At 35.4% G+C, this 16,411-nt stretch overlaps 1 protein-coding gene across 7 annotated transcripts in view; it reads right to left on the reverse strand.

Moving 5' to 3' along the window:
- Positions 1–11,393: 11,393 nt before the first annotated feature.
- PTPN4 (protein tyrosine phosphatase non-receptor type 4) overlaps positions 11,394–16,411 on the reverse strand; it is a 218,024-nt gene continuing 213,006 nt past the window's right edge. For all 7 annotated transcript variants that reach the window (XM_066346559.1, XM_066346563.1, XM_066346560.1 and 4 more), the window contains one exon: positions 11,394–14,431. In XM_066346559.1, coding sequence (XP_066202656.1) covers positions 14,345–14,431 — 87 coding nt within the window. In that variant the 3' untranslated portion in view covers positions 11,394–14,344. The remainder of the gene's footprint in view (positions 14,432–16,411) is intronic.

Below are 16,411 nucleotides of genomic sequence, written 5' to 3' on the forward strand. Positions count from 1 at the left end.
GACTCACAAGATTCTTAAAGAAAAACTGCAGGTTATGGGCATGCCAATGCTAGGGCATGGGTTATGTGGCAGTTTTTTATTGAATGGGTAAATCTCGTCTTTGGTCTTGCAGTGAAGAAATATCTTCAAGAAAATAAAGTCCCAATGAAAGCATTACTAATCCTTGATAATGCTCCAGCCTACCCAGCTGGTCTTGAAGATGACATTTTCGATAAGTTCAAATTCATGAAAGTCCTCTACCTCCCACCCAACACGACTTCAATCTTGCAACCTATGGATCAGCAGGTAATTTCCAACTTTTAAAAGCTTTACACAAAGCACTTGTTTCGCCGCTGCTTTGAGGTGACTGAGAATATACAATTCTAACCCTTCGAGAGATTTGGAAAGATCACTACAACATCGTGATATGTTTACACATTATTGACTTGGCATGGCAAGAGATTACAAGAAGAAGCTTGAACTCGGCTTGGAAAAAGTTATGGCCTGATGTTGTTGCAGACAGGGACTTCAAAGGATTCGAACCAGAGACTGAGACCAAGGTAGAAGTGTTGAAGGTGATTGTATCCCTCAGAAAGTCAATGGGTCTGGAGGTAGATGAGGGTGATGTAAACGAGCTCATTGAGGAACATGAGGAGGAACTCTCAACTGAGGAGATGAAGGAGCTACAGATGATGCAACATATGGAGCCTCTGCAAGAAATTAGTAGTGAGGAGGGGGTAGAGTTGGAGGAAGTGATTTCTATAAGTGAAATTAAAGACATGCTGGCAATGTGGGAGAAACTTTCAAGTTTCATTGAAAGGAAACACCCAGAAAAAGTTTCAACTGTTCGTGCTTCAGCACTTTTTAATGACACTTGTCACATTTCCGTAACATTTTAAAAGGCAGGCAAAAGCAAACCTCTTTGGATAGAGTTTTATTCAAAAGTCCTACAAGTGGCCCTGGCCGGTTGGCTCAGCGGTAGAGCGTCGGCCTAGCGTGCGGAGGACCCGGGTTCGATTCCCGGCCAGGGCACACAGGAGAAGCGCCCATTTGCTTCTCCACCCCTCCGCCGCACTTTCCTCTCTGTCTCTCTCTTCCCCTCCCGCAGCCAAGGCTCCATTGGAGCAAAGATGGCCCGGGCGCTGGGGATGGCTCTGTGGCCTCTGCCCCAGGCGCTAGAGTGGCTCTGGTTGCAATATGGCGACGCCCAGGATGGGCAGAGCATCGCCCCCTGGTGGGCAGAGCGTCGCCCCATGGTGGGCGTGCCGGGTGGATCCCGGTCGGGCGTATGCGGGAGTCTGTCTGACTGTCTCTCCCCGTTTCCAGCTTCAGAAAAATGAAAAAAAAAAAAAAAAAAAAAGTCCTACAAGTGAAAGTGCAGCCAAAAAGGCAAAAACAGGTGATGATTAAATGAAAAATACATAATGTTAAGCTTAGGTTAAATTTAAAGTTAAGAAAGGGCATTTTTAGTTTTGATTAAAGAAAATGCAGTTTTAGTTTACATTTAGTTAAGAAAGTGCAGTTTTAGTTTATGTGTCTACAGTGCCTGCATCCCTTCCTCCCTCCCTCCTCCTCCGCTATTCACCTCCGTTAGCTGCACTCATCTGTCTCCAAGGTAAGAATAACACTTTTTTCTTTTATTTCATATACTTTGTTATGCATTGGTAAAGTATATATGTGTGTTTCTTAATTAAAAACATGTCTTTTTTCATAATTTAGGATGGTTTGGGAATGTTTCACAGGGCTGGAACAGATTAAATCTATTTCAGTTATTTTAAATGGGAGAAATTTGTTTGATATACGAGTTGACTGACTTACGAGCTCGGTTACAGAATGAATTAAACTTGTATCTCAAGGCACCACTGTATGTAGGTCTTTGATCCATTTTGAATTAATTGTTGTGCATAGGGACAAGGTATTATCAAGTGTCATTTTTTGCATGTGGCTTTCCAATTTTACCAGTACCATTTCTTTTTTTCTTTTGTTTCCCTTGCCCAAGGAGCTATATCAGAAAAAATATTACTAAGAGAAATGTCAGCAATTTTACTTCCTATGTCTTCTTCTAGGAGTTTTATGGTTTTGAGTCCTTTTTTTGTTTGTTTTTATGACAGAGACAAATAGAGACAGAGAAAGAAACAGATAGAGACAGACAGGCAGGGAGTGAGATGAGGAGCATCAATTCTTCATTGCGGCATATGTGCCTTGACTGGGGAGCTATAGTAAAGAGAGTGATCCTTTACTCAAGCCAGAGACCTTGGGTTCAAGCCAGCGACCATAGGGTCATATCTATGATCCCATGCTCAAGGTAGCGACCCCATGGTCAAGCTGTTGAGCCCACGCTCAAGTTGGCAACCGCAGGGATTCGAACCTGGGTCCTCCACGCCCCAGTCCGACTTATCTGCTGTTCTACCACCTGGTCAGGCAGTTTTGAGTCTTACATTTAAGTCTTTACAGTGGTCCCTCATCTATTGTGGGGGCTAGTTTCCAGAACCCCGCGACCCCGATAGCTGAAAATCTGCAAAGTAGCAACCTTATATTTACTTTATTATTTATATATATTTTAAGGCTTTATATTTTTTATATTGTTTTGTTTTTTAGGCTAGAAAATGCTATTTTGCTACAAAAATAATTTAAAAATTTAAAAATACCTATACAACAAAATCCCGCTATATGGCGAAAAATCTGATACAAAATTAGATACATAAAATTTAAAAATCCGCGATACAATGAGACCATGAAAAGTGAACTACAATATGGCAAGGGATGACTGTAATCCATTTTGAATTTATTCTTGTATGGTGTAAGAAGGTGTTCTAATTTTTTTTGTATGTATTTGTCCAATTTTTCCAACACTATTGAATAGACTGTCTTTAAACTCATTATATGTTCTTGTCTCCTTTTGTCAAATATTAACTGACCGTATAAATGTAGGTTTATTTCTGGACTCTATTCTGTTCTATTAACTTAGATGTCTGTTTTTATGCCAGTACTGTGCTGTTTCGGAAGGCAGCTATGCCACCAATGCTGATGATACGCTATTTTGATTATTATGGCCTTGTAGTGTAGTTTATCAGGTAGCATGATTCCTCAAACTTTGTTCTTCTTTCTCAAGATTTATGTGGCTATTTGGGGTCTTTGGTTGTTCCATATAAATTCTTGGATTATTTGCTTTAGTGTTGTGAAATGTCATTGGAATTTTGATAGGAATTGCATTGAAGTATAGATTGCTTTAGGTAATATGGACACTGTATATACTTTTTTTTAATATACTTTTATTTATTTGTATCTTCTTCAATTTCTTTCTTCAGTGTCTTTCAATTTTCCGAGTAGAGGTCTTTTACATCCTTGGTTATATATTTTAGTAGGTAATTTATTTGATTTTGATACAATTATAAATGGGATTGTTTTCTTAATTTCCCTTTCTGATAGTTCATTATTGGTGTTTAGAAACGTAATTGATTGCCTGACTGGTGGGGCACAGTGGATAGAGCATCAACCTGGGACACTGAGGACCCAGGTTCAAAACCCTGAGGTTGCCTGCTTGAGCACAAGCTCATTGGACTTGAGCACAAGGTCCCTGGCCTTGAGTGTGGGTCACAGACAGGATCCCATGGTAGATGGCTTGAGACCAAAGTCACTGGTTTGAACAAGGGGTGACTGGCTCAGCAGGAGCCCACTCCCCCATAAAGGCAAGTCTGAGAAGCAATCAATGAACAATGAAAGTGATGCAACTACAAGTTGGTGCTTATCTCTCTCAAAACAAAAGAACATGTAACTGATTCTGCCACTATGCTTAATTTATTAACTGTATCATTGTTTTTAATAACCAAATTTTAAAAACTTAAGTATTTAACAGAGGAATTATTACATAAATTATCGTAGAAACCTACATATCTGATGGGATCAGAAGTGATGCTTGGTTGGTTAAATAAAAAAAGAACATTTAAAGGAGAAATAAAAAATTCATGTATTAAGCTTAAGATATATACATGCATATTCATTTGTGATTCTTTTTTTTTAGTGCAGTTTTTTTTAATGTTTATTTTCCTGTATGTGCCCTGACCAGGATTGAACTGGCAACCTCTGTGCTTCGTGATGATGCTACTGAGCCATCTGGCCATGGCCATTTCTGATTCTTTTTATGTAAGGCCAAGGTTTTCTAACTTTGGGTTTGAGCCCTATTATAATCCTTCACTCTTTGTTGAAAAACAGACCCCAGGAGCATTTTTTTGTCTCTTAGTCTCTCAAGTATATGATCTATATTTTTTTCTGTTAGTCTCTCATAATTGTCTTGCTCATACTATTTTTTATAAAATTTTAAAGAAAATAATAAAGTTTTAATGACACCTTTCTAAGGCTTTTGCAAGCACCCTACCCTTTCTTTTCACACTCACATTTCATTGGCTTATATAATTCATAATTAATTAAATGATATAGGTAAACATGTTCGCACATGCAGGTTAGCAAATAAACAACTGATTTTAGTAATCTGACAGCTTAACTGTTCAAACTAGAAGAACTCCCATGGAATGGAGAGCAGTCAATAGTGGCAAGGGGAGGACACAGGTAGAAATAAGGTCAGGGTTCAGAGCAGGTGTTTTTGATGGTGGTTAAGAAAGCTTCAGTCACAGATGCAATTATAATAGGAATTAGACAAAGCTTTTGCAGGTATATCCCAAACTCAGAATTCTTTAAAAAGATTGATATATTTGCTTATAAAAGCAATAAAAATGTGATCACACCACACCAGCCCTAAAAAAAGTCAAAGATAACATCACTTAGGAAACAGGTTTTGCAACACATGACTGTCAAGTGACCAGCTTCTTTAATTTCCAACATCTCATAATGAATTAATACATTAAACGACTTGATATAAAAACAAGAAAAGCAATATGAAATTTAAAAAACAAGGAACACAAGGGATCAATAAAGATAAATTCTACTTAACCTTACAGAAAAAATACATCAAAATAAAATATTTTTAAGACAAGCAAAAAAATTAAGTTTGATGGTTCTAATAAAGAAACATTTTCATATGCTTTAATTGGAAGCATAAACTGGTATAATCCTCTTTAAGAATTAGACAATATTAATATTTTTAAATGTTGGTGCCTTATAATTTAGCAATCCCACTGCTAGAAATTCACCTATACCTGCAATGATTAATGAAAATATTTGCTTAAAAATGCTCACTGCAGCATTGTTTATATAGTATAAACTAGAAAAAAGCTAAGTGTCCATTAGGACATTAAATTTTGGTACATCTATATAATGGAGTACAAGGCAGGGATGAAAACAATGAGGTAGACCTCAACATGGTGACATGGAACTATGTCCAAGATGAGAAAGCCAGCTGCAGAACAGATTGTACAGTCTCTCTGACATTAACAAAATGTATCTGCACACACAAACTTCCCCCCCAGAAGAAAATACAAGGAATTTAACAGAGGTTCCCACTGATTTGAGGGGGTACTATCCTTAGTTGGAGAATATGGAAGAGGCTTTCAGAACTCCTTTTGGATCTCCCTTATATTGTTTATATTTTTATAATCTTGTACATAAGAAGGCATTCAATAATCTTAAATCTTTATTTTTGCTCTTTCAATGCAATTTTTGATGTAAAAGTATTTAAATATTGACTATTTTCTCTAAGAAATTATTCTTTCAGATGAAAAACAGCATACCTAATTGCACTTGAGGAAGATATAAAGGTGACGTCAGTAATAGAAAGCTCCTTTATTTTGATTGACAAGGTCTCACATTAAGAATATCAAGAGAGGGGCTGGTGCTGTGAGAAGATCAGACATCCTTCTTCAAAAATTTTTTTAGTTCCTCACTTGCCCTCTCCCCTTCCCCCAATAAAGACACTATGTGAGCCAAGAATTCTAGAAATGTCAGTCACACTTAGCATTCCCCTAGTCCCTGATCACCTATTAATGAATACAGTACGTACAACCATTGTTAGAAAAGCCCAACAACAAAGAAATGCCCATAAAATAATCTTTAAAACTCCTATAACTTTAAATTACTAAAGCACATCTTTATTTAGCAACTGAACAATTAAAAGTCACAGCTCAAGTTTTTCACGTTTGTACCTGAACAACTATTTCTCTATAAAATTAGATGGTCAATAAGATACATGTCATAGCATTTTACATAACATAAATCACTCTTAGGACTAAACAGCTTTAATATAAATCCGCATTTTTATCCTGTTTGTTATTGTTAATAGATATTTTTACATGAATTAATGGCAGGAATTATACTTTTTCACTGATATTAAGACAAATAAATATACAAGGCCTTTCAAGCACACACAAGTTGCAGCGACAAATACATAGTGATGATTTCAAATTATCCAGTGTTGACCAAATTCAAGCTTGCACATTTTAAATAAACACTAAGCTTCTTGCCTCTTAATTAGGGAACAAATCCTATTGAAAGAGATATTTTTGTAAAATGGGAGACAGTTAGTTTAAAAAATTAGGGGGCTAATTCCATTTGCTACTTACTCATTCAGTACAATGAAACGTGAAATGGCAAAAATATAAAACTATATGTTAATGAGGAAATAAACTAGACTTTTAACTAAGTGACTTTTTGCCCTTCATATTTACATATAGCACCTGTAAGGAAAAAATCCCAAATTAAAACACCCTCTACATAGAAAAAAATTTTAAAACTACTGCTTAAAAATATCACTGATGAGTTTCTATATAGTAAACTATTTGTCCTAAAATTAAGCCTACACTGTAGAAAATAAAGACTGACTTTTCTTATTTGAAGCGATTTCAATATGGATTGTAAATGCGATGTCCTAATGCTGTAGGAACACTAAGTTGGACAGTTTCAATTTTTGTGAGCACATATATTCTAATGATAGAAAATGAAAACAGCTTAATGTAAACTGCTCTTAGTCTCTTAAATCTTTTACATGTATCTGTAGTGTCAGAACTTTGCCCCCTTCAACTTAACCTGTGGTGCAATACTGACTTAGCCCCCAGGTACAACACAAAGCTAAACCAATGGCTTTCCAAGTATTTACGTAACATACAAATTGCAAAGCAGAAATGATTACAGTAAACCAAACTTAAAGCTAGCTGAGAGAACTGAGTTCAGCAATACAGTCAACCGAGTAGCCTTTATTGTACTAAATAAATTACAGAAAAGTGACAAAGCTAAAATTACAGAAGTTACCTTTTAATATCAAATGTAAAGCATTTAAATTTGGGTCCAATCCAATGAGCTCTACACACTAGTCCATTAAATTTCCCCCATATTTACAAGACTCCTAGAATATTTTTAAATGTATAAATTAAGTCAGTAGTAAGCATGAAATAAAGTGCTACGTGTATTTGAAATTGAAGGAAGCAATTTCAGCATTGAAATTTGACCTACCTTACAGAATACAAGAAAAGATGAATAATCTTGTCAACTCATGGGAGGGTGGGAAAAGACAGGAGCGAGAAAATCCCAGAATTTGGTTGAAATTTTCTTGCCTAGAAAGGCAAATTACTGGAATACTATAATTCAAAAGTAAAAAACTAAAAAGCTTCTTTTAAATAAAAGGTAAAATGGGCTCAATTGTGACTACAGTGGATTTGGGGAAACCAAAAATCAGTACCAACTTGGGTATAAGATTGTAAGCAGGGACAAACCCCCTTGATGGCTCCATGGTGATAATTTCATTCAACAACATGGCATTGTAGTTAAAGTTATCATAAATAATACTTGCTAAATTTTGGAAGCTACTAGGATAGAGGGGGCTTGATACTAATCTTTTAATAACTGTTAACAGTTAATGAAGGAAGATACCACCTTATAGTTGTTCAGGGTACTTACCTCACAAAGATTCTACTGTAAAGGGAAATTAATGATTTTTTACAAGTCAGAGTAATGGAAGCAGGTGTCAAAAGTAATGAAAGCCCCACCAAGTCAATTTTAACAAGTAATAAATAATAAATGCTACCTTTTAAAGACATTAAGTAAATTAATCATATCTAAAGATGTTGGTTTAAAATGTATGGCTTTTTTAGTTTTAGTTTTTTTGTTGTTGTTGTTCAGTTTGACTTAATAAACTCTTAAGCATATAAGACACTACTGCTACAAGTCAGAGGTGAGCTTATCAAAGATACTGAGAAAAGGCAAAACTACTTGTCAGGGGCCTCTGCACATATTTACTGTGGTAAATCTTAGGAATGATTCTCTGGCTTTCAGAGTTACACTCTCACAACTGTCTTGTGGCTGCAAGAGCGACAGAGCCTGAGAACTTTCTTTCATGGTCAACACATTCAGCACAATGTTCACCCTCACACAAAAGAGGCTTCCACACTCTAGAGAAGTCTAGAATTCAGTTATGTTATATCTAAAAACAGTTTGCACAAATTTTCTTGAAATTTCCTATGCTAGAGCTAAAACAAAGCAAAATGAAGGTGGATTATATTTGAAATATGCTGCAATAGCAACTGCTCTTATTTATAATGAAATGGAATACAGTCTTCCTTTCCTTTTCAATCCCTTACTGGCTTTTTAAAAACAGTATCCTTATAACCAAGTCATAATTCTAGTAATATTTGAAAGATACATTTTTTTTAACACGGAGAGAGAGAGTCAGAGAGAGGGACAGACAGGGACAGACAGACAGGAACGAAGAGAGATGAGAAGCATCAATCATCAGTTTTTCGTAGCGAGACCTTAGTTGTTCATTGATTGCTTTCTCATATGTGCCTTGACCGCGGGCCTTCAGCAGAACGAGTAACCCCTTGCTAGAGCCAGCGACCTTGGGGCCAAGCTGGTGAGCTTTGCTCAAACCAGATGAGCCCACGCTCAAGCTGGCGACCTCGGGGTCTCAAACCTGGGTCCTCTTCATCCGAGTCCGATGTTCTATCCACTGCGCCACTGCCTGGTCAAGTGATACATTCATTTTTCTTTACAGCATGAAAGAATACAAAAATCATTTTTCCTTTTTACAATGAAGTAAAAGAAGTCAACAGTTTCAATCTTTTCCCATAGAAAAATATTTTCTGTAACATTTATACCACAATAAGAAATTTGACAGTGTTTAACTGAAATTTTTATGAGTACAACAAGGCTTTAAAACATTTTAATTCTTGTGTTTAAAATTTTAAAAAGTTTCAGGAAGTTAAATATTAGGACTGCCTTCTAAAACTGTAGTCTTTAACTTGCAATATTGCTAATACTTTTCATTTTGTAAATTAAAAAAAATGGTTTACTTATTTATGCAGTGAACCACATCTAGTCAATATTGATGAAATGCACCCCAGTAGATAATACTCTGGCTGCTCACTTAGCTTGTATTACTAACATAAAAACAATAAATATAAACCTTTAGAAATTAACAGTAAACTGCCATAGAAAAACATACAAATAAATAGCAGCAAACAGGAAACAGAAATAACAATTTGGTGTCTACCCATGACAACTTCACCAAGATTATGAAAGTAAAATGTCTAATTTCTGACTGAAATAGTTTTTTTTGTTAACATTAAAAGGCTTTTTATAATTGCCACTAAGAATAAAATCTGTATACAATAAAAACTTGTTGATAATAGCTGCAGACATTGTAAAGCAAGTTGAAACCCCAAAATACAATTTAGAGATTAATTTCATAAGCTCTTTATAAAATTGCTGAAATTATCTATTTGCTGTTAGACCTAAAATGTTTTATTATGTAAATGTTAGTCTCTACATAATTCTCAAAGAATTTTACAAAACAGCTGTTACAACTTGTGTTGTGATCACACTGAGGCACCAATAAATCTTTGCCAACAGAATGGTAATTCTGATAGTTGATATAATTAACCCGCTGGGTTTCAATAACAGCTGTTTTTACTTGGAGGAAATAAAACAAAAATGCTTTTAGCCTGACCAGGCGGTGGCGCAGTGGATAAAGTGTTGAACTGGGATGCGGAGGACCCAGGTTCAAGACCCCGAGGTTGCCAGCTTGAGTGCGGCTCATCTGGTTTGAGCAAAGCTCATCAGCTTGGACCTAGGGTCGCTGGCCCGAGCAAGGGGTTACTCGGTCTGCTGAAGGCCCGCGGTCAAGGCACATATGAGAAAGCAATCAATGAACAACTAAGGTGTCACAACGCGCAACGAAAAACTAATGATTGATGCTTCTCATCTCTCACCGTTCCTGTCTGTCTGTCCTTGTCTATCCCTCTCTCTGACTCTCTCTCTGTCTCGGAAGAAAAAAAAAAATTTAAAAAACAAAAATGCTTTTGTGGCTGGAGAGCTGAAGCAGATGTAGGAAATGAGCAATGCTGACACAGTCACTTGTGGATGTGGCAGCTTACATACAAGCAAGCTGTGGCATCGGTTCTCTTGGTTTTGTCATGCATTAAATGTTTATTCCAACAAATATTTACCATAATGTATTTACTCTATGTGACTTAAATGCAAATTCACCTGAACTACAAAATAATTATAACAAAATAAAAGAAATGTAAACATATCCCACATCATTGTGGTATAAATAATTTTAATGAATTCAAACCTACTTTGGCAACCTTATCATCAGAATATTTTAAGTATTCAAAACACAGATATTAAATAGAACATTGTCAAAAATTCGTGTTTCCTTCTCCCTTCCTGATGAGATTATAAAACAAGTAATGCTTTAATTCTATTACTTGTTCACATTACGAACATAAATAATTTGATTACAGTGGACATATATTCTAACTATTAGTTTTTTATGTTTTAAGTGCTTTTAAAAATCAGTCTTCTAATTTGCATTTTAGAATGTTTTCACACTGCATGTGTCAGCTTAAATACCTTACAAAAGTTTATGATCTGTCAAGGAAGCATGGCTAGCAACTGAGTCAGGGTTCTAATTAGGATCATGTAAGAAATCTACTTATTTTCTAAATTAAGTGACATGTTCTAAGGTCACCAGAGTTATTAAGTGAAATCACTGCCTGAGTATAAAACTTGGATTGAAATAGATTAAAATTCATGAGAATTTATGTTAATCACAAATGTTGTCTAAAATAGTAGAAAATGAAATTAGATAAAAATCTTTCAAGTTCCTTTTAGCTCTCAAGTTAAAAGTACAGGAGACTTTTGCTCAAATACCTGTTTATACTTGATTGTACCTGCCAACAAATGAAAACAACTTTATAGATAAAATAATTCTTTTCCTTTGTTAGCATTAGCTTCTGTGAAACACAAGAAGTGTCTCTATGTGTGATATTAGTACTTGAAACCTTTAAGCGACTGTCTTAATTGCTTAACATACCTTTATATTATACATTGGAATCCAGTTTTTATATATAAACTTTATCTACATTTTATCAAAACGATCAACACTTTCCCCATCTTCTACTTGTGCTAGCAGGCCAAACAAAGGAAATTATTTCTTATGCTGTTACTCTGCCTCTATTTTGAATGAATACACTGATTTAACAAATACTACCAATTCTTCTTGGGAATGTAAAATCTATTCCAAAATATTTCTCATCCTATGTACACAGTGCTGACACAAATCAGAAGCTCAATCAAACATTTGAAATAAGCCATCAAAAACCAGGGAGGGAAGGTTTTCACAAACATTTCTTAGCATTTACAAAAGCCCCCTGCTTCACCAATATCTATTTCTACTTGTGAGAATAACAGTCAGCACTGATTTTGCTGGGGAGCGGGGGTCAGTAAGGGTGGCTAGAGGAAGGGAAGAGTAGTTTAGATGCAATAAATTTGGCATTTTTATCAATCAATATTACATTGATTTGAAAACAATCTAGAACTACTTGCTGTACATAACAAAGCTAAAATGATTTCTAGAACCCTATACAGATTGATAAACAGTTTAAAAAATTCTTAGGTGTAATGAATAAAATCTTATCTATGGTATGAACAGGGAGGCATAATTAACATATTTATTAGAAGTTGTGAAGGATAATTTATTTTAAAATTAAGATACCAATAAATACACCTTTAAAAAAGGATCTTTTTGTACATAAAAATACTGACAGAATACCTCCCAGCTGCAAAATTGATATATGAGAAATTTAAATACAATCCTAAACATCTAGTATATTGTCATTTAAAGACTGGCATTAATAATTAACAAAGGCAGGACTCATAGCCAAGAATTATTAGTTAATCTCAGAAGTGTAAACAAAGCCCTAAATTGAAGAACATGCCAACCATGCCATTTATCTGTTTATATCTATATAGTTTTGTTTTTTTTAAAAATCTACAGTTGTCATATTCTATCCACACAAAACAGACATATTTTCTGTTTAATTTATGGAAAAACTGCCAAAACAGAATTATGTCAGACCCCTATATGACTTCACTTTCTCCTTTTTCAACTTATCATCATGTCACATAGCAGCCTCAGTTATCTTAACCTGTTGGTAGAGAATGGAATGTTCAAATAAAACTATAGTTATTTACTCACACTGTTTAGACTATGAAAATGAGAAACAGATAAGAGAGTTTCTCTTTGACATAAAGGTTATGTCTCTTTTCTCTTTAAAAAAAACCCCACAAAATATTTTAATACAATAATTTATTTGGTATCTTGGCTATTAATGTTTAGAATTTAACTACCTAAACTTTATTATTATGGATTTTGAAAATTTGAAATCTCATTTAGATTATACTGAAGATTTTAAAATGAACATTTGCCCCTCATACTAAATGGTGTTCCAAAACACCTAGCATTTAACTCTAAATTTTATCATTACTATTCTGAAATATTCAGAAATCAATAGTAAAAGTCTCTATTTCAATCATAATCCATATAAAATAATTGTGTAATATAACATTTCAATAGGTGAGCAAATTTCTACTTATATTAAAACGGGACAAATTCAAAAGTTCTCTCTCTCTGTAGACTTAAAAATTTTTAAAAATCTGAAGAGGAAAATATACACCTACTTAAAGAAAACCAGGCCCTCCATCAGGCAGGACAATGGAAACTCTCCATGAATTAACATGCTTATAACTCAATAAGTACATACAAACAGGAGCACTCAAATTGTACACAAAAATGACAAGGACACCCTCATTCTAGTTACTGGGGAATTACATTTAGAAACAAGTCAATCGTGTTTCATTTCTTGTTTGAAGTATCCCAACCAATAAACCAATGTGAACAAAACTTGGTATGAACCAAAATGAATGCTGAAGATTAATAATTCAGTCAGTGATAGAAATTAGTCACAATTAATTACTCTAACTTTTGCTTAGAGTATCAATATGTTCAATGCACATGTTAGATGCCATTTTTAAAGTTACGGATAAATAAATATTAAATTTGAAGAATAAAGCATCTTTTACCTTGAGCTGCTAACCTGTCACCCTCAATCCTCAGGAAAGAAATGTGCAGATTTAAACAATTCCACAGCGGCAGAGTGCTCATTTAGTAGAACACAAATTATGTACTTTTGCTTCCTCTGGCAAAATACAGAAATTGAGTAAGAAACAAAATTTCCTTAACCTTCTTTGACTGCGTAACTCTCACTACAAGAAGTTATTTCCAAATGTGAACTGATTCAAACAAAATGCATAAAAATGTAAATGTACAATATACAACCATACCTCCTAGTGGGGCTGAAAGAGTGCCTTTTCATTAGACATACACAGATGTCTCAAGGCACTTAAGGGGTTAAGACACAATGCATGCATTCCTTTACCTCAAGTATGTGAAATCACATGATTTGGAATAAGCCAACCTTATGGTAAATGTAAGTTACATTATTAAATTCAAGAAAATCTGTAGATTCCTATTTATATTTTCTATAAGATGCTGGTAAATGGATAATGTGCAGCATTTCCTGGGAAAGCAATTCAACCTCTCTTCTTTCGCACAGCAGTTCTCTACAGAGGGCCTTGGGGGGAGATGTGCTGCATCCATAGGCAGTGTGTCGGCTAATATTGAAAATGATATTGCTAAACTTGGAAAATGAAATCTGGTAACCAGTACAGTAAGGTCATGAACCAATGAAGACACCAGAGCTGACTCCTGATGTCTACTTCTTTTTGTTTTCAAAATACAGGTGTAACAGAGATGAGAAGAATTCTGAGCCTTGTTTGTGGCAATTCTACCAGAAGAGGACTGCATGGCACCACCACAAAATTTCATAAATTACCCTGAATATACTCAGTTATTCACTATTTGTTCAGAGCAAAGCATGAAATAGTCTTCAAACACATGAACTGTAGATTTTGAGACAGTGACTTTTTTTTAAACATAAAGTGCAACAGTGCTGAAATTTTCAGTTTTTGTTAGTTCTTCACTTTTTTGTTCAGATGCCATTTCCTGCAAGCAGGATAATGGCCCAGTGAATATAATGGAAAGCAGTTTTCCAACACATATACCAGAAGTTCTGCTTTCTCATTTATTTGATGATGTTGTTAAGGGTTTAACAAATCCTTCTTCATATACTTTCAAAATAGCTTCACATACAAATCTGTATTGACTCTGAAAAATAAAATAGAAAAAATAGAATTGATCAGGTATACAAAACGAAAAAATGACAACTCACTTGGCTTGCTTATAAAAGAAATGCAAAGTAAAACTGCACAGAGATACCACTCTTCATGAACAGACTAGCAAAAAATAAAAAGTCAGATAACATATTTTGTTGGCAAAGCTCACTTACGTATTGCTAATATCCCTAGCATCGCCATAATCCTTATGGATGGCAATTTGGCAGCATCTAACAATACTATATTAATTTATCTATTAAACTAGCAACCTCACTTTTAGGAGTCTATCCAAAGATAAACTAGATAATTAAATTAAAAACATATATTCATAAGTGAGGCTATTTACTGTAAAATTATTATTATTTTTTAGAGAGACAGGAAGGGAGAGAGATGAGAAGCATCAATTTTTCATTGTGACACTTTAGTTGTTCATTGCTGCTCATAAGTGCCTTGATGGGAAGCGGGGGGGCTTCAGCAGAGCCATAACCCCTTGTGTGACCTTGGGCTCAAGCCAGCCACCAGGGAATCATGTCGATGGTCCCACAGTGAAGCTAGAGAACCCACTTAAGCTGGTAAACCTTAAAGGAAAGGAAATTCTGACACATGCTAAAGCATAGATGAACCTAGAGGACACTATGCTAAGTGAAATAAGCCAAGTACAAAAAGTCAAAACCGAAATGATTCCACTTATATGAGGGATCTAGTGTAGTCAAATTCAAAAAAACCAGAAAGTAGAATGGTGGTTGCTGGGGACTGGGAGGACTGGGAAATGGAGAGCTGTTTAAGGGGTAGAGTCTTAGTTTTGTACAATGAAAATGTTCTAGTGTTACCTAAAAGTGTATATATATATACTTAACAATATTGGGTCACAGACTTAAAAAAAAATTGTTAAGATGGTAAGTTTTATGTTGTGTATTTTTCCATAATTAAAAATAAAAAATCCAGCCTGACCAGGTTCGAAACCCCGAGGTTGCCGGCTTGAGTGCAGGCTCATCCAGCCTGAGCATGGGCTTACCAGCTTAAGCGCAGATCCTTGGCTTGAGCGTGGGATCACAGACATGACCCCAAAGGTCACTGGCTTAAAGCCCAAGGTCGCTGGCTTGAGCACAAGGTCACTGTCTTGAGCAGGGGTCACTCGCTCTGCTGTAGCCCCCCTGGGTCAAGGCACATATGAGAAAGCAATCAATGAACTAAAGAGATAAAGAGACTAGGGAGCTGCAACAAAGATGCTTCTCATCTCTCTCCCTTCCTGTCTGTCTATCCTTATCTGTCCCTCTCTCTATCTCTTTCTCTTTCTGTCACACACACACACAAAAATCCATTATATGTGGATGTAGATGCAAAAACCTCCAAAAAACACTAGCAAATCAAATGAAGCAACATATTAAAAGAATTATACACCTGCCTGACTGGTGGTAGAGCAGTGGATAGAGTGTTGACCTGGGACGCTGAGACCCAGGTTCAAAATCTTGAGGTTGTTGGCTTGAGTGTGGGCTCATCTGGCTTGAGCACAGGCTCACTAGCTTAAGCCCAAAGGTCGGTGGTTCAGCTGGAGTCCCTCAAGGCATACAGGAGATGCAATCAATGAACAACTAAGATGCCACAACTAGGAATTGATGCTTCTCACTCTCTCTCCCTTCCTGTCTGCCTCTCTCTCAAAAAAAAAATTAAAAAATTATACACCATCTATCCCAAAAATACAAGTTTAGTTTAATATCCAAAAATCAATCAATGTAATATATACTACATTAATAGAAAAGACAAAAACTACATGATCATCTCAACAGACACAGAAAAAGCATTTGACAAAACTGAACACCTATTCATGATGAAAACACACAACAGACTATATAACAGAGGGAACTTTCTTAACTTGATAAAGAGGTTTTATGAAAATCCCATGGCTAACAGGATGAAAAACTGAAAGCTGTTCTTTTTTAATTTAAATTTTTGTACTTTTCTGAAGCTGGAA

The sequence above is a fragment of the Saccopteryx leptura genome, chromosome 7 (genome assembly GCF_036850995.1).
Source record: "Saccopteryx leptura isolate mSacLep1 chromosome 7, mSacLep1_pri_phased_curated, whole genome shotgun sequence".
Taxonomy (NCBI): domain Eukaryota; kingdom Metazoa; phylum Chordata; class Mammalia; order Chiroptera; family Emballonuridae; genus Saccopteryx; species Saccopteryx leptura.